The following is an 18,358-nucleotide window of genomic DNA, read 5'->3' on the forward strand; positions in this document are numbered from 1 at the left end:
AGTGTCCTTAGACATCGTTGATGCCCCTCATCAAAAACTGGTGGCTGACTATCTGAAGTACTGGCATTGAGGCCTGGCTTTCAAAGCCCCTCCCCACAGAGCAGATGGTCTGAGGGTGGCCCTGCTTGACCTCACTAAACGTTTTGTGTCTCTTTTGTGTGGGTTCATGTTCCCCAGCACCACCTTATTGTTCCTCTGCCTTGTGGGTTGTGCTTGATGGCAGCATTGGTCAGTGGTGTGCAGCTTCCTACTTAATTATTCACATCAGAGTGATCTAGCAGAAACTCCCTCTCCCAGGCTAGATCTAAGCTCCTAAAGGAAACGAGTATTCTTTACCCTTTGCTGTTTCTCACCACATCTAAAACAACGTGGAGCGTGTGTTCAGGAAAAGCTTGTCAAATGACAGGCAAATGAAGAGTAACAGATCTTCAAAAGTAGAAAATGCCTTTGCTTATTCTGTTTAAGAATGAGAGAAAGAAGTTGTAGAATCTGGCATTATCTGGGTAGTGATACCTGCCTAAGAAAAGGGACCCGAGGCCAGGTGCAGTGGTTCACTCCTCTAATCCCAGTGTTTTGGGAGGCCCAGACAGGAGAATCACTTGAGGCCAGGAGTTTAAGACCAGCCTGGGTAACAGAGCAAGACTCCATCTCTACAAAAACAAAATTAGCTAGGCATGGTGTTGCGCACCTGTAATCTCAGCTACTTAGGAGGCTGAGGTGGGAGGATCATTTGAGCCTGGGAGGTTGAGTCTCCAGTAAACTGTGATCATGCCACTGTACTCCAGCCTGGGCCACAGAGTGAGACCCTGTCTCAAAAAAAAAAAAAAAAAAGAAAAAAGTATGATAATCATCTAACTTAAATCCTTTCCTCAGGTAAATATCTAGGACTTCAGTATGTATGAATGCTTTGTTAAGGTGTGTTCTTCACATGGGAAAGTTTTGTAAAAGTTTTAATTAAGTGGAATGGAAAAGAACATCATTTTCATATATACGGGTATTCTTAAAATAGAAAAGTGCTCATATTTGTTTTTTTGAAGATGTGGAATTTCTGGTATTTATGTGACCTACGCTCTCCCTCTAGTGGTAGTCAATGAAATACCATGTGATTTCAGAAATAGCCAAGCTCCTCTATATAACCTTAGTGCTGAAAAGGATTCTAAAGACTTTTTTTTCTTTCTTTCTTTTTTTGAGACAGAGTCTCACTCTGTCGCCCAGGCTGGAGTGCAGTGGCACAATCTCAGCTCACTGCAATCTCCGCCTCCTGGGTTAAAGTGATTCTCCTGCCTCAGCCTCCCAAGTAGCTGGTACTACAGGCACCCGCCACCACGCCCAGCTAATTTTTTTTTTTGTATTTTTTAGTAGAGATGGGGTTCCGCCATGTTGGCCAGGCTGGTCTTGAACTCCTCACCTCAGGTGATCCGCCCACCTGGGCCTCCTAAAGTGCTGGCATTACAGGTGTGAGCCACCATGCCCGGCCAAGACTTTTTTTTTTTTTTTTTTTTTAACAGATGAGGAAGCTGGGGCCCAAGTAGAGGTGACTTGCCTGTAGTCATTCAACTGGTTAGTAGCAGAACTGGGGTGAGACTATGACGAGTCCCATGTTCTTTCTACCACACCTTGCTATCTCTTGTTCCTATAAATGACATTGTTTCAAGAATTCATTTACCATCCACTTGTTGAGCTCTTGTTATATATTTAGTATTTTCCTAGCTCTTTGAGGCTTACAGAGAAGAATAATTTAGGGTTATTGTCCATAGGGGAACTTACAGTCTAACTGAAGAGACAGGACATACATAAGTTAAATGGCAGTCTGTCAATAATACAATTAATAGTTCAAAGCAATATATGATTAAATGTCCAGTGTGTGATACAGGGCACAAGTGCTGAGGGTTCGGTGAACTGAGGAACTACTGTAGACTAGAGGGCTCCTGTCTTTTTTTTGGAGACAGAGTCTCACTCTGTTGCCCAGGCTGGAGTGCAATGGTACGAACTCAGCTCACTGCAACCTCTGCCTCCCAGGTTCAAGCTATTCTCCTGCCTCAGCCTCCCGAGTAGCTGGGACTACAGGCATGCACCACCATGCCTGGCTAATTTTTGTATTTTTAGTAGAGACGGGGTTTCACCATGTTGGCCAGGCTGGTCTCGAACTCCTGAGCTCAAGTAATCTGCCTACCTCAGCCTCGCAAAGTGCTGGGATTACAGGTGTGAGCTGCCGCGCCCAGCCTACTTTCTTATTTTATTCATTTATTCAGTAAGTCACCAAATATTTTTGACCATGTACTATGGGCCAGACATTGTTCTGGATGCTGTGAATCGAATGGGGAACAGTTTAGACAGCATACCTTTTCTAGTTGTGGTAGAGAGATTATAAGCAAGTGCCATGAAGAAAAGAGCAGGTTAATGAGATCCAACATGACCAGGAGTATATTCTGCATAGAGTTGTCGGGGAAGGCCTATTGGGGGAAATAGCATTTCAAGCTGAAAGGATGAGAGGAAGACAACCTTAGGGGGTAAAGTCATGTAAAAGGATAACAGAATATCACAGTAGGTGTAAACACCTTACATCAGCATGTTTGAAGGACAGAAAAATAAAAGACCATGTAGCTATAGTACAGTGTGCATTGTGAGGGGAGGATGGCAAGTGACAGGTTTGGAGGGACAGGCCGGTTATGTCGTAGGCATGGAAGCTTATGATAGCTCTTTGTTCGTGGTAGTTTGTTTTGTTTTGTTTTGTTTTTTAACAACAGAAAGATGGCAGTCTAATTTGCATTTCAAAAAGAACACTCTGGCTGTCATGTTGAGAATAAATTACAGAGGACTGCTACTGGTAGCAGGGAATGCCCATCTCTCTTTCCTACCTGGCACTATTCTATTTATCATTTACCCTTTCTCATCTCTGAGGCCTTACCAGACATTCCTTACCCACTTGCACACTCAGTTGCTTCTTTATGCATTTTGTATATTCCATGATATTGCAATTATTTAGTTCCATGTGTTTATCCCCTGCACACTGTGAACTACTTGATGGTAGAAACCATGGCCTTTATTTGTTTGGGTTTACTTTTGTTTTTGGTGTGCTTGGCTATTGGAAGTTCATTTGTTTGCCCTTTGTCGAATGAGAAAATGAATGGTTTCCCTGAAGTGGGGATTTGTACTTGCCTTGAAAGAGTAGCCAGGATTTGGCTAAAAACGATGAACAGACACAAAGGTAGGAAAGTATATGATATATTCAAGAACAGTGAAGAAACCAGAGATACCAGTTTGGCCTTGTAGAGAACAATGATGATTGTTTAGGCTGAAAATGCCAGTTAGGTCTGAAATAACTTGGTCTTGATACTCTAGGCCAGGATTTCTCAATCTTCGCACTATTGACATTTTGAGGTAGAATAATTCTTTGTCCGTGAGAGTCTGTGTGTGCGTTGTAGGATATTTAGCAGCATTGCTGGCCTCTGACCACTAGATGTCAGTATCACTCCCTGGTTGTGACCACCAAAACTGTTTCCAGATATTGCCAAATCTGTCGGGGACAAAATGGCCCCTGGTTGAGAACCACTGCCATAGGCTATGGGGAAACATCGAAAAAATCTTGGCAGGAGGTGGTCTAATGTAACGAGTATTTGAGGAAGATTAATTTAGAAATGAGAGTTGGATGTATTGAGAGTAAAGAGAAATTGTACAGAGACCTGCTAAAAAGAAAATGATTTATACTATTTTGATTATCAATTAGAGGGTCTTGAAGACAGATTGTGGCAAAAGTCAGGGAATCTGGGAAAGAGAACTTATGAGTTTTTTAAGTACAGAGACTTGATTTATCCACCTCTCTATTTCCCCTAGCACTACACATTGAATTGATATAGAAAGATGCTCAGTGAGGTTTGTTTCCTTTTTTTTTTTTTTTTTTTTTGGTTAGCTGGTTGAGTGAGTGAATGTGGAGAGAAGGGAAGAAAGAAGAAAGAAATTGAACAACTTTCACTGTTTGTATTATTTCTCTGTATATATGATCACGTTTCTTCTTTTCGATGTTTGTAACGCACTTATCATTGGAGACAGAGTGTTAGCACTTTGAAGGAAATGTATTGTGAGATTCTTAGACTGCAAAAGTGCTTCCGTTTTGTAGTGGTGATGGTGTACAGCCAATTACATATAGAGCCACTCTTTATTGAATTCCACCTGTCACCAGATTAACTGATGCCCACATTCCCCTGCAAAACATACAGAATGCCTGGGGGTTAGTAGATGCATCTCCAGTATCATCTCCAAACATGTCTGTTCCTCCCCACTGCCCCAGGCAATTGAGTGTTGGTTTACCAGGAGTCAGTTGTCAATTTGCCAAAAACTGTTTATCCAAATTATACTTAATACCTTTAGTAAAGTATTTAATATTAAAAAACAAAATCTGAGTGCCAAATAGAGGTGTGGATTAAGTAATTAACAAAAAAGCCCCCTATCCTATAGAAAGCTTACTTTTAATTGAGCTTATACGCTAGTCAATGTATTTCTCATTACTTAATTTTTTTGGTGTTTCACATTTGCAAATTTTATCATATTTCTGTTTGTTTTCATAACTAATAATGACTTAATTTTAGTGTTTGCATGCCATGGAGATCCAAGTCATGATACAGTTTCTACCTGTAATTCTTATGCAACTCTTCCGAGTTCTCACAAATATGACCCATGAAGATGACGTACCTATCAACTGCACCATGTGAGTTTTGATGTTATAATACAAAGATGCTATTTATTTGAGATCTTTCTTATTTTTTAATGGAGGTATTCATTACTATAAACTTCCCTCTTAGAACTGCTGTTGCATTCCATAGGTTTTGGTATGTTGTGTTTTCATTGTCATTTGTCTCAAGATATTTTAAATTTTCCCTTTTCCTTTTTGACTCAGGAACATGTTTAATTTTCACCTATTTTGAATTTTCCACGGTTTCTCCTGTGATTGTTTTCTAGTTGCATTCCATTGTGGTTGGAAACAACACTTGATATGATTTCAGTCTTACAATTCTTAAGGCTTGTTGTGTGGCCTAACATACGTGGTCTGTCCTGGAGACTATTCTGTGTGCTCATGAAAAGAATGGATATTCTGTTGCTGTTGGATGGAATGTTCTGTATATGTCTGTTGGGTCTATTTGGTCTAAGTGTAGTTCAAGTCCAATGTTTCCTTATTACTTTTCTGTCTGTTGATATGTCCATTGTTGAAAGTAGGGCATTGAAGTCCTCTATTTTTATATTGCAATATATGTCTCCTTTCATGTTCGTTAATATTTGCTTTATGTATTTAAGAAGATAAATATATAAGTTCCAGTTGAACTTTCTCCAATTATGTAAATGTTCTACATTTGTGTTGTTCAATATAGGAGCCACCAGCCACATGTGGCTATTGAGACTTCAACTGGGGCTGGTTCAGCTGAGGAACAGAATTTTATTTTATTTTATTTATTTTTTTTGAGACAGAGTTTCACTCTTCTTGCCCCAGCTGGAGTGCAATGGCTCACTGCAACCTTCGCCTCCCGGGTTCAAGCCATTCTTCTGCCTCAGCTTCCCAAGTAGCTGGGATTACAGGCTCCCGCCATCACGCCGGGCTAATTTTGTATTTTTAGTAGAGATGGGGTTTCACCATGTTGGTCAGGCTGGTCTCAAACTCCTGATCTCAGGTGATCCACCCGCCTCGGCCTCCCAAAGTGCTGGGATTACAGGCGTGAGCCACCGTGTCCTGCAGGAACTGAATTTTTCATTGTGTTTAATTTTAATTTTAATCAATTTAAATAGACACAGGTGACTAGGGATGCATATTTAACAGAATGTGGCCCCAAGCCATCAATTTTTACTTGAAAGAATAAGGAAGTATTATTTTTATGTGAAAACAAACAAGGATATATTGTAGAGTAGAATGCAAAATGCACCTGAATTTTGAAATCAAAACAGGGTGTTTAAATTGTGGGCTGAGTGCTGGAAGTTTCTGGCTTTGCTGCCTCTGCTGTTGCCACAACCTCTTCCAGCAGGCCTCACACCACAGCCACACACCGTTTGCGTGCATCGCTGCTGTTGGGGATAGTGTGGTTGAAAATGGAAGAAACTGTAGGCCAGTGGTTTTCAAAACATGGTTCCCATACCAGTAGCATCAATATTGCCCGGGAACTTAGTAAAATTGTTAATCATTGAGCTTCACTCCAGACCTACAAAATCAGAAACTCTGGGAGAGGGGCTGAGCAAGCTACTAAAAGGGCCCGCCAGGTGCTTCTGATATATGCTAAACTTTGAGGACACTGCTAGTCTCTTACCCCCAATTATAGTTCATATCATTACACCTGCCCCGGCTCTCCCTTCCTTTTCCCCCTGATGACATGCTTTTCATTGCGTCTTTCTTCCTTTCCTTTCCTTTCCTGTCCTTTCCTTTCCTTTTCTTTTCCTTCTCCTTTCCTTTCCTTCTCCTTTCCTTTTCTTTCCTTTCCTTTTCCCTTTCCCTTTTCCTTTCCTTTCCTTCTTTTTTTTTTTCTTTTTTTTTTTTTTAGGTGGAGTCTAGCTCTGTTGCCCAGGCTGGAGTGCAGTGGTGCGATCTTGGCTCACTGCAACCTCTGTCTCCCAGGGTTCAAGCGATTCTCCTGTCTCAGCCTCCCGAGTAGCTGGGATTACAGGCACCCACCACCACACCCAGCTAATTTTTGTATTTTTAGTAGAGACAGGGTTTCAGTGTGTTGGCCAGGCTGGTCTCGAACTCGAACTCCTGACCTCATGATCCACCCGCCTTGGCCACTCAAAGTGCTGGGATTACAAGCATGAGCCACCGCGCCTGGCCTTCATTTTTTTTTTTTTTTTTTGAGATGGAGTCTCGCTCTGTTGCCCAGGCTGGAGTGCAGTGGCGCGATCTCAGCTCACTGCAAGCTCTGCCTCCTGGGTTCACGCAATTCTCCTGCCTCAGCCTCCCGAGTAGCTGGGACTACAGGCGCCGACCACCGTGCCTGGCTAATTTTTTGTATTTTTTGGTAGAGACGGGGTTTCACTGTGGTCTCAATCTTGTGACCTCGTGATACGCCTGCCTTGGCCTCCCAAAGTGCTGGGATTCGGCCTTCATTTTATCTTTCTATTCTCTTCCTTTTATTCTCACTAGAGGAGATCTCAATATTTACCTAATTTGAAGTCTTTTACTGGATAGTAGCTACCACCATGCTTCAGACACATACAGAGATTTAGAAACAGACGTAACATCTGGGTTGTCAAATTAAATATCCCTCTTTTGAACTAGGAAATATATTTTATAGGGCCCAAGCATGTTAGATGCTGAAATCTTTGTTATGCCTAAACTATCACCATTATATCTAATGCAATCATCTATTCAGGCAGTGTTAGATGTTTTGGGGGCTAGACATGACGATCTTAAGATCAAAATATGGTAATTCATTATAGCATGACATGCTGACTCTTGTGAATGTCGTTTCAGGGTTCTCTTACATATTGTATCAAAGTGCCATGAGGAAGGCTTGGATAGTTATTTAAGATCATTCATAAAGGTTTGTGGAGTAAAGTTTCTTTCTGAGCAATATGTTTTATGTGACAATTTTGTCTTACAGTTCATTTTTTTTGTTTGTTTATTTGTAGTATAGCTTCCGACCTGAAAAACCGAGTGCTCCTCAGGCCCAGCTGATACATGAAACCCTGGCTACTACGATGATAGCAATATTGAAACAGTCTGCAGATTTTTTATCAATAAACAAATTGCTAAAGGTATGAACACAGGACACAACAAGGAACAAAAGTAGCCATAGACACACTTTTTTTGATACCCTCCCGTTTCACTTCTAGTCTTTCATCAGTTTCACATGTTACCCGTCCTGTCCCCACCACTTTGCCCATGCATCCTTTTCCTGAAGTTCTCCACAGAACCTTCTTCACCCCAACTACCCACCCCCTGCCCTCATTTAAATGTTTAAAAGAAAGAATTTTGGATCAGATAGACCTGAGTTAGAATCCTGTATCCATCACAAAATAGTTTTGTGACCTGGGGCCAGTTATTTAACATTTCTGAGCCTCCAAGTCCTCAGTTCTAAAATATAAGTAAAGCATTTAACACATGGCTCCTGGCACATTGTAGACATTCAAGAAATGATAGCTCTTATTATTGTCATTATTTTTATTACTTCTTTTATTAATGGTAGAATTTCGAGTATCTTGGAGTATATCTGATTGCGGCTTCTCTCTACTCTTCAAATTACATGAGGTAGGCAAACATCTAGGCTACTTAGGCTGCACGAATGTCACATCAAGAGCAGGGTTGGGGCCCAAGCTAAGTGCAGGTGGTAATAAGATTCATTGTCTATAGAGCAAAGTGGTAACAAGATAAACTAGAAGTTAGTTTGCTCTTATTACCACGTGTGGGCAATTAGAAACAATTTTGGGGACAAAATACTCCCCAGTGGGACAAAGGTTCCCATCCTTCCTTTATATATTACCAGTCAACCCTGAAGTACAATAGTACCTTTTTGCTAAAACCATTTGCAGATATTCTGTGAGACTTCAATAGTGACTTGGGATCACTTGAAAATGTTAGTAAAATTCAAAGACAAGACCCATATTGATTTGTCAAACTTTGCTAAGCTTCGAAAATTTGGTACCGTTAAAGATTTTCTTTCTTTTTTTTTTTAGTACTCATGGTTTTTCTTTGAAATAATTGCAAAGTCAATGGCCACATACTTGTTGGAAGAGAATAAGATTAAGGTAAGTAAATTAAGGTAAAGAATAACTTTCGATTGGCAAATGATAATTGTATATATAAGAATAATATTTGATGGAGACAAAAAAGGCTAATCTTACTCTCAGATAGCCATGCCATGCAAATCCTGTTTTATATTTAAAGGCTCCTAGTGCTTGGCTTTTTCAATGTTGCTTACAAAAACAATGGATGTATTGCATAAATCTGAGGTCTCACAGTTGATATGTTCTCACCGTCTAATCTGCAGAGACTTTTCCACATAGATTCTTTCCTATAATCATTTGCCATGTACATCTCATTACCTTTGAAGCTTTGCCTTTGTCTTATGGCTTAAAAATGTCTCTTGAGAAGACTTACTTGGTTAAATCAGACATAGCATTTGCCCGTGCATGTGGAGTGTTACAAACACTTTATGCACTAGATATGATCCTGGAATGTGATGTATACATTTCTGTTGTAATTTTTAATTGTTTGAAAGGTATAAAAATATTTTCTTATTCATAGGAATCATAAAGCTAAGACTTGTGAAGTTCAAAATATTTACCTTATACTTAATTATTTTTTATCAGAATTTTCATAGAATATGTTTACTGAAATTGAAGTGCATGCATACTTTGTGTGCCAGGAAAAAAGTAGAATGAAAACTGGGATGTGTCTGTAACTCAGAAGCATGATATTCCAAAGTTGGCACAGAACAACCCATTCTTGCTGATAACCTCAGTCAGGTAGATTATTAGAGATCCAGATAGTTCCTGTAATTATATAGAGTGAAGTACATCTTGAACTAGTGATGTCATTTTTAAGTTGGGAGAACAATTATACATCAGTTTTTTTTTTTTTTTTTGGTTTTTTTCTCTATTTTTATTTTTTTTTTATTATACTTTAGGTTTTAGGGTACATGTGCACAATGTGCAGGTTTGTTACATATGTATCCATGTGCCATGTTGATTTCCTGCACCCATTAGCTCGTCATTTAGCATTAGGTATATCTCCTAATGCTGTCCCCACCCCCCCCACCCCCCACCCCACAACAGTACCCGGAATGTGATGTTCCCCTTCCTGTGTCCATGAGTTCTCATTGTTCAATTCCCACCTATGAGTGAGAACATGCGGTGTTTGGTTTTTTGTCCTTGCGATAGTTTACTGAGAATGATGTTTTCCAGTTTCATCCATGTCCCTACAAAGGACATGAACTCATCATTTTTTATGGCTGCATAGTATTCCATGGTGTATATGTGCCACATTTTCTTAATCCAGTCTATCGTTGTTGGACATTTGGGTTGATTCCAACTCTTTGCTATTGTGAATAGTGCCGCAATAAACATAAGTGTGCATGTGTCTTTATAGCAGCATGATTTATAGTCCTTTGGGTATATACCCAGTAATGGGATGGCTGGGTCAAATGGTATTTCTAGTTCTAGATCCCTGAGGAATCGCCACACTGACTTCCACAATGGTTGAACTAGTTTACAGTCCCACCAACAGTGTAACAGTGTTCCTATTTCTCCACATCCTCTCCAGCACCTGTTGTTTCCTGATTTTTTAATGATGGCCATTCGAACTGGTGTGAGATGGTCTGACTCCATACATCAGTTTTAAGATATATTTATTTGTAGAATGTGTTTGAAAGTAAAAATGGCAATTGATTTAGACCTTTTGGAAGTCTGACTTTTTTCTGTGCCTATTTCATTTCAGCTTCCCCGAGGCCAGAGATTTCCCGAGACGTATCATCATGTCTTACATTCACTGCTTCTTGCAATAATTCCCCATGTGACTATTCGGTATGCAGAGATTCCCGACGAGTCCAGAAATGTGAACTATAGTTTGGCTAGCTTCCTGAAGGTGAGTTAAAGGCAGCTAGAATGTGGTAAGGAACTCCTCTTCATTGATAGGAAGCCCAAGAAAAAAAATTAAGCACTTTCTAGAGACTCAGCTAGGTCTTCATAAGACTGTTGGAAAACTTAGGTTGCTTACAAACATTGGCTATTGTGAACAGTGCTGCAGCAAACATGGGAGTGCGGATATCTCTTTGATGCACTGATTTTCTTCCTTTCGGGTATACATCTAAGAGTAGAATGTTGGATCGTATGGTAGCTCTATTTTCAGTTATTTGAGAAACCTCCATAGAAGACATTGGCATTGGCCTGTGTTCTATGTGGCGATTCAAAAATGTGAGAGGCTGGCCAGGCACAGTAGCTCACACCTGTAATCTCAGCACTTTGGGAGGCCGAAGCAGGCAGATCACATGAGGTCAGGAGTTCGAGACCAGCCTGGCCAACATGGTGAAACCCCGTCTCTACCAAAAATACAAAAATCAGCTGGGTGTGGTGGCAGGCGCCTGTAATCCCAGCTACTTGGGAGGCTGAGGCAGGAGAATCCCTTGAACCCGGGAGGTGGAGGTTGCAGTGAGCCGAGGTCACACCACTGCACTCCAGCCTGGGCAATAGAGTGAGACTCCATCTCAAAACAAAACAAGAAAAGATATGAGAAGCTATTTTAGTAGTCAAATTTAACTATATATACAAGATAAAGGTGGTAACAGTAATACCAGAAATACAAACAAATCTGTTCTTGATAGTGGTTGGACTAATTTACATTCCCACCAACAGGGAAGGAAGGTTCCCTTTTCTCTACATCCTCACCAACACTTGTTACTGCCTCTTTTGGATAAAAGCTGTATCTTTTAGCTTACCTGATCACAACAAATTTGTCCCCATCCCCCAATAAAATGACAAATAATTAAATCAGAGGACACATACAGGTGGCCTAGTCAGAAGACAAGTGTTGCTTGTTGCACACAGTGTTTTTAAGCATAGTTTGAATGCTTATTTAAATGGGAGCACATACTTTCTAGGTTGCCACCGTCCCTACCACTCCTTATTACACCCCGAGCCTCCTCGTGCATTTAAATCGTTTCTCTGACCCCGTTGGCTTTTGACTTTGCAACTTTTGGACTGAAGCAACCTGTTTGGTGATGTAACCACAGTGTACATGTTGCTAATACGTGTAAATGTAAATTGTTAGTGTTGATCAGTGAGGTTATTTTATTTGGGATATATACCAGAAAAAAACTCTATTTATGAAAGACAGCAAACTTACCATTGTTAGGTTTTGTTATTGTCAGTATGTAAGGGGCAGTGCGAGAATGTAACTGTTTTTTCTTTCTTTTTTCTTGCTTTCTTTAATTTTTTTTGTTTGTTTGTTTGAGACAGAGTCTCGCTCTGTCACCCAGGCTGGAGTGCACTGGTGCAATCTCGGCTCACTGCAACCTCTGCCTCTTGGGTTCAACTGATTCTCATGTCTCAGCCTCCCAAGTAGCTGAGATTACAGGCATGCATCACCATGCCCAGTATTTTTAGTAGAGACAGGGTTTTGCCATGTTGGCCTGGCTGGTCTCGAACTCCTGAGTTCAAGTGATCTGCCCTTCTTGGCCTGAATGTAACTGTGATAAAGTGGGTAACAACAATATTTGATGTGTGGCAGAGACAAGCATGGGTTGCAAATGCACCTAATTTTTACTTACCTCTTTCCATTCTCCCTCTCTTCATTTCTCAAAGCTCTTCATTACTCTCAAAACTCTTCATATTAAGAACCCTGTGGGCAACAATTCATCCAAAGAGTTTTAGTTTCTAACATATCCTCATTGTTAATTAAAAATTCACAACTAGGTTTCACATATCTTGAGTATGATTTTCTGACATAAGACTTCTCTTTGCCAGATTTACAATAAAGTTTTAACCCTATTACACAAGCCTTTTTTTGTATTAAAAAAACCAATATCCACATATCTTTTAAAAATAAACTACGAATTAGATTATCTGAAATGTAGAATATTAGTTTCTTCCATGGAGTTTAAAATTGAAGTTTACTATGTAAAGGGAACAGAACATTTTTGGTTTAGTAGCAATATTTACTTAATTCAAGTCAGCAAACATTGGCTTGTCTTCTATGTGGCAATTCAAAGATGTGAGAGGCCGTGTTAGTAGTCAAATTTGAATATAGATACAAGATAAAGGTGATAACAGTAATACCAGAAATACAGACAAAATACTATAGAAAACCTAGAAAGGGAGAGAGAGATTATGACCAGGCAGCATGAAACAAGTAGCGTAGTGCAGAGTTCCCCAAGACAAGAGTTGAGCATGTTGCAGTTAGAAAGTTCCTGAGCAAAGATGAAATATGCATGTTCAAAAATTGTTTGGGGAAGAGTGAAAAGTCGTGTGATGAGTTTAGGATGTATGGAGAAAGAGCTGGAAAGGCCATCTGGTACCAATAACAGAAGACCTTGAATGTCAGGTTAAGGAATTTGGACTTTGATTCATATGCAATGGAGCAACACCAAATACTTCGGAGGATACTTTTCTTGCTGGTATGATAGATGAAGTGAGGAAGAGACCCGAGTCAGGGCGACCGATTAGAAAACCAATCGTCCACCTGGCACAATCCACTTATCTTTTAGGCTCAGCTCTTCCCTGGCCTTTCCATGCAGTGTTGATCACCCCTTCTGTTGTTCACCTGTCTTTTACATAGTTCTGCGGCACTTCTTATTGTGCACTATCTTTTCATTATTTGTCTTCACTATTAGACATGATTATGGACCATGACTTATTCCACTTTGTATTTCTCTACAATGTAATACATTGTCTCAAACATAGTAGATCCTCTAAATGTTTGTTGGATGCTGGAATAAATAAACATGAGCCTCACTCAGATATCCAGATGAGAGGTGATGAGGGTCTGACCCTGGGCAGTGGCAGCAGAAGTGTAAAGGAGAGTATGAGATGCAAGATGCAGGTAGCTGGTTAATCAAATATTGAATTCTTCAGATTTCACAGAAATATTCTAGGCACTATGAAGGATATAAAGGAAAAGATCATTCTTACTGTCCAATCTAGGTGAGACGACAGGAAAATAGTCAGTAAAATACAAGCTAATACTGAATAAAGCGTTTAAAGGGATCCATGGACCAATGTAGTTAAGGAAGATAGGATTTCATGAGACCCTTAAAGAATGAACAAGATCAGATAGAAGTAGCGATAGAATTGCTAGGTGTGGCATGAGCCAAAGACCTAGAGGTGGGAATACACAGTGCATCTCGAGGGGATAATAAGTGAATGATGGCTGAGCATGCTGGTACCCACCTTAGTCCCAACTACTTGGGAGACAGGCAGGAGGATTGTTTGAGGCTGTAGTGTGCTATGACTGTGCTACTACACTCCAGCCTGAGTGACAGAGCAAGACTCTGCCTGTCTGTCTCTCTCTCTCTTTTTTTCTGTTTTGAGACAGAGTCAAAGAAAGTCAATGAGATCTATTGGCAGATGAAGCTGGACAAGTAAATTGGGACAAGATTGTGAGTGTTCTTGAATGGCAAGCTAAGGAATTTGAAATTGTATTAGAGACAATAGGGAACTATTGGAAGCTTTGGGGCAGGAAAATGACATGATTAGGGCTAGGACTTAGAGGTTAATAATCTAGAAGCAGATGGATAGAGACATGAGAGACATGAAGACTGAGGAGGTTAACTGCAGTTTTTCAGTTGCAAGGTAGTGAGAGCCAGTTAACTAGGAGAATGACAGCAGGCAAATATGAATAACTTGAGGCTGTCACAGAGAAGGGAGGTTTTATGCTTTGACTTCACTGAACACAAAAACCCTTTTGGTCTGAATTATTAATATTTACATAGGCAAGCCTCACTTTCATCAGCTAACAGACTACCTTACACTCCCTTTGGAAGTGGGAGTTGACCAAAATGAGGTCAACCCCCTTGGGCTTTGGGAGTTGACCAAAATGAGGAAGTGTAGCTGAATAGATTACAGATAGTATGTGTGTCTATGTATGTATGTGTGTATATGTATAGATAAATGTATATTTATGTGTGTGGCTATATATACATCTTGTTCTGAAAACTGTATAATTGAGGCCCTTCAGTCCCAATTCCAGTGATGCCACTTGCCCTTTATCTTTTTCTTTAAGGTCACCTGAAGCTCAGAAAGTTATCTATAAAAATAAAAATGTCTTTCTTTTTGTGTGGAACCAATTTTGAATTTTTAAAAGTTTACATTTTTAAAATTTAGACTTTTAGAATTACGTAACTAACCCTTAGTTTTATTTTGGTTTCTATAGCGCTGTTTGACACTAATGGATAGAGGATTTATTTTCAATTTAATAAATGACTATATATCTGGATTCAGCCCCAAAGATCCTAAGGTAAGTTATAAGGACATGATTGTAGTGGTTGTCAGACATCTGAGCATAAGACCAAAAGTGACATTTATTTTCTTCTAGGGGATTAGGAACTGTTGTTTTTATTTAGGTTCTTGGAGTATAGACATACTTAAAAGCAAGGAATACTGGATTGTGTTTTGGGGTCCCCAGGACCCCCCATGTGTTCAATAGCTCATTCTAAGGATTCACAGACTCAACATATAGTTGTATTGATGGCTAAGATTCATGAGCGTGACATAATGAGGATACTCAGCTGAATTGAGAAAGGAAAAGACATCAAACGGGGTGGGTAGCAATCCACACACAGCCTTTCTGAGCTCTTTCCCTCCTGTGAAAGGTCTCGCAGAGCACAGCCTCCTTCTAGCAGTGAAAATGCACTTGTAAGTGTGCAATATTTCTGTTCAAGGAAGCCTGTTTAAAACTCAGAGTTGAGGGTTTTTATTGGGGGCTGATTATGTATTGGGGGCTGATTATGTGTTGGAGGCTGGTCAAAATTCCAGACTCTCAGAAAGGAAAGCAAAGCAGGTGTTCACTATAAATCACATTGTTTGTACAAATAGTCTAAGCAGGCTGACACAGAAGGTGCAACTTATCATGTAGGGAACATTTCAAAATTTCATTTTTTAGATGCCAGCCAACAAGCAGGCCTTTTAAAGGATAGCAGTCTCGGACCTGCTATGTTAACTCTTTCCTGCACAGGTCGCATCTCAAGGTATGCTTAGAATACTAAGCACTTCCATTGTGAAAAATAATGCGCTGTATTAAATTCTTAAAATAGCAAATGCCTACTAAATATGAGCTAACGTATCATTTCTTTCCATTTAGGTTCTGGCTGAATACAAGTTTGACTTTCTGCAAACAATTTGCAATCACGAACATTACATTCCTCTGAACTTGCCAATGGCATTTGCAAAACCTAAACTGCAACGGGTTCAAGGCATGTATTTGCATTTTCCATCATTTGAGTTCGTTTTTTTCCATGTTTTGCTAGCGCTAGTGTAGTATAATGTTTTCTAGTTGAACCAGTCAACTTGAAGGTAATTTCAGAATTGTTACTATCTGAAGTCCATTAATGTTTTTCTGCATTTCCTTCATAATATCAGTAATAATGTTCATAGTGTGAAGAAATCAGGTGTGTTAATAGATTGCTGCTTAAACACAGATGTCAGATACTGGTGAAATTACTTTCTGTAGTAGTGTTTGGGATCTTGTATAAGACTAAATTAAGAAAAAGACATATAAATGCATTTCTCCTCAAAGCATCAAAAAATGTAAAGGTAGAGTAAAATGGTAACATGTTTGTGCTAAATTTATGAAATGCCTTCAGTTATCTCCATTGCTAGTTTTATTGAATGCTTTGTTGTATAGCACTATTCTTATGTTACTATGTTTTTTATTTGTCCCTTTTCTTTTCATATATTAATTAGATTTTTTTTCATTTGCGGTGGACCGTTTGACTTCAGTAGGTAGGTTTAACTCGGTTCACTCTAAATTAGCTTGCTGTTTTAGAAAACAATTGATTTGATGAATTGCTAAGATGGATGGGGGCTTTGTTTGCTTTTCAAATCCTCCCTAGCCAAAATGAGGCTTTAAAGTACCCAGAAAATCTAGGAGGCAGTGTGTTTGTTTAGTTTTAAAATAAAATTGAGTGTTGCTAGAGAAATCAACTTTAAAATATCTTCCCTTAAAACACAAGTTCCTGCTGCAAGCCAGCATAGTAGAGGCCATGGATGGGGAACTGGAAGTTACTTGTTTTGTTTTTGTTTTTGTGTGTGGGTGTGTGTGTGTGTCTCCTCTCTCGGGCTTGCCTCTTTCAGATGCTGTTTAGTGACACCTTGGCCACAATTTTGCAGGTGTAGATGAAACCATCTGATTGGATTTATTCAAATCACCAAAGTAACAAATTGATTACCATTTGTAAAATCTACTCAGATAACACCACCTTTGTTAGTCAGTCCTGGCCCTTGTGCGTAGAAGGTGATAGGGATTCACAAAAGAGCATGACCAATGCAGGAAGAAAATAATCTGCCTTGGTCTGTACAGAAGTATCTGCTGAGTGGTGGTTTTAGTGATGGAATTATAGCCAGTGAAAATGGAGAAAAAAATATTTTTAAACCATAGCACTCCTATTCAACTACCCCCTTATTCGATTCTGAGCATGTATAGCTCACATAATTCACCCAATATTTATTTATAACTATGAGGAAGTCAGGAAAAAGAAGGAGTGGACAGATAATCAGGATTTAGGATTAAATTGGACTACTCGCAGCATTTATTAAGTCCCAACTGAATATAAAGCATTATATTAAGTGCTGAACAGGCCAAAAGAGAAATAGAAAACATATCCTTTGGCTTCATGGCCTATCTAATTAAATAGTATGGGAGAGGAAATAAAGATAGTAGAAATCTACCACAGAAATTACTAAACTTGGCTGGGCGCGGTGGCTAACGTCTGTAATCCCAGCACTTTGGGAGGCCGAGGCGGGTGGATTCCAAGGTCAGGAGTTAGAGACCAGCGTGGCCAATATGGTGAAATCCTGTCTGTACCAAAAATACAAAAAAATTAGCCGGGCATGGTGGCACATGCCTGTAATCCCAACTACTCGGGAGGCTAAGGCGGCAGAATCGCTTGAACCCGGGAGGCAGAGGTTGCAGTGAGCCGAGATTGCGCCACTGCACTCCAGCCTGGGTGACAGAGTGAGACTGTCTCAAAAAAAAAAAATTACTAAACCTGATCACAATCCCCTATAAGTACTTTAAAGCAAGTCCCAACCATGATATTAACATCTGGGATTTAAAATAGACTGAGGATCTAGGCTGGGCACAGTGGCTCATGCCTGTAATCCCAGCACTTCGGAAGGCCAAGGCAGGCAGATCACCTGAGCTCAGGAGTTCGAGACCATCCTGGCCAACATGGTGAAACCCCGTCCCTACTAAAAATACAAAAAAAATTAGTTGGGCATGGTGGTGCACATCTATAGTCGTAGCTACTTCAGAGGCTGAGGCAGGAGAATTGCTTGAACCGTGGAGGCAGAGGTTGCAGTGAGCTGAGATTGTGCCACTGAGCTCCAGCCTGGGCAACAGAGTGAGACTCCATCTCAAATAAATAAATAAATAAAATAGACTGAGGATCTTAAAGGACAGGAAAGACATAGTTCAAAGTGATTATTTTCTGATATAAAATATTTGTTTTTGAGTGATGATGGATTGGAATGAAATGAGACTGTTTTCCTTATTGTTCTTATGTCCCATGTATATTTTCAGCCCAATAGATAATATTTACTAAAACGGTCAATACTGTCAGACTATTTAGTTGTTTAGTTTGTCTTTTCCCACTTTATAAGTATAAATGGATAAGTAAATCAAGCATTATTACATAGAATTTTTCAAATTTATAGTTGTGACAAAATCTCTTCAGCT

At 39.8% G+C, this 18,358-nt stretch overlaps 1 protein-coding gene across 1 annotated transcript in view; it reads left to right on the forward strand.

Annotated features, from left to right (window-relative positions):
• The window catches only part of DOCK11 (dedicator of cytokinesis 11), a 214,575-nt gene that overhangs the window by 114,423 nt on the left and 81,794 nt on the right, over window positions 1-18,358 (forward strand). The window contains exons 22-28 of the mRNA XM_032756251.2: window positions 4,587-4,705; window positions 7,445-7,514; window positions 7,603-7,728; window positions 8,647-8,718; window positions 10,409-10,555; window positions 14,837-14,920; window positions 15,764-15,875. Of these exons, the coding sequence (XP_032612142.1) occupies window positions 4,587-4,705; window positions 7,445-7,514; window positions 7,603-7,728; window positions 8,647-8,718; window positions 10,409-10,555; window positions 14,837-14,920; window positions 15,764-15,875 (730 nt within the window). The remainder of the gene's footprint in view (window positions 1-4,586; window positions 4,706-7,444; window positions 7,515-7,602; window positions 7,729-8,646; window positions 8,719-10,408; window positions 10,556-14,836; window positions 14,921-15,763; window positions 15,876-18,358) is intronic.

The sequence above is a fragment of the Hylobates moloch genome, unplaced genomic scaffold (assembly GCF_009828535.3).
Source record: "Hylobates moloch isolate HMO894 unplaced genomic scaffold, HMol_V3 SCAFFOLD_7, whole genome shotgun sequence".
In the NCBI taxonomy this organism is placed as follows: Eukaryota; Metazoa; Chordata; class Mammalia; order Primates; family Hylobatidae; genus Hylobates; species Hylobates moloch.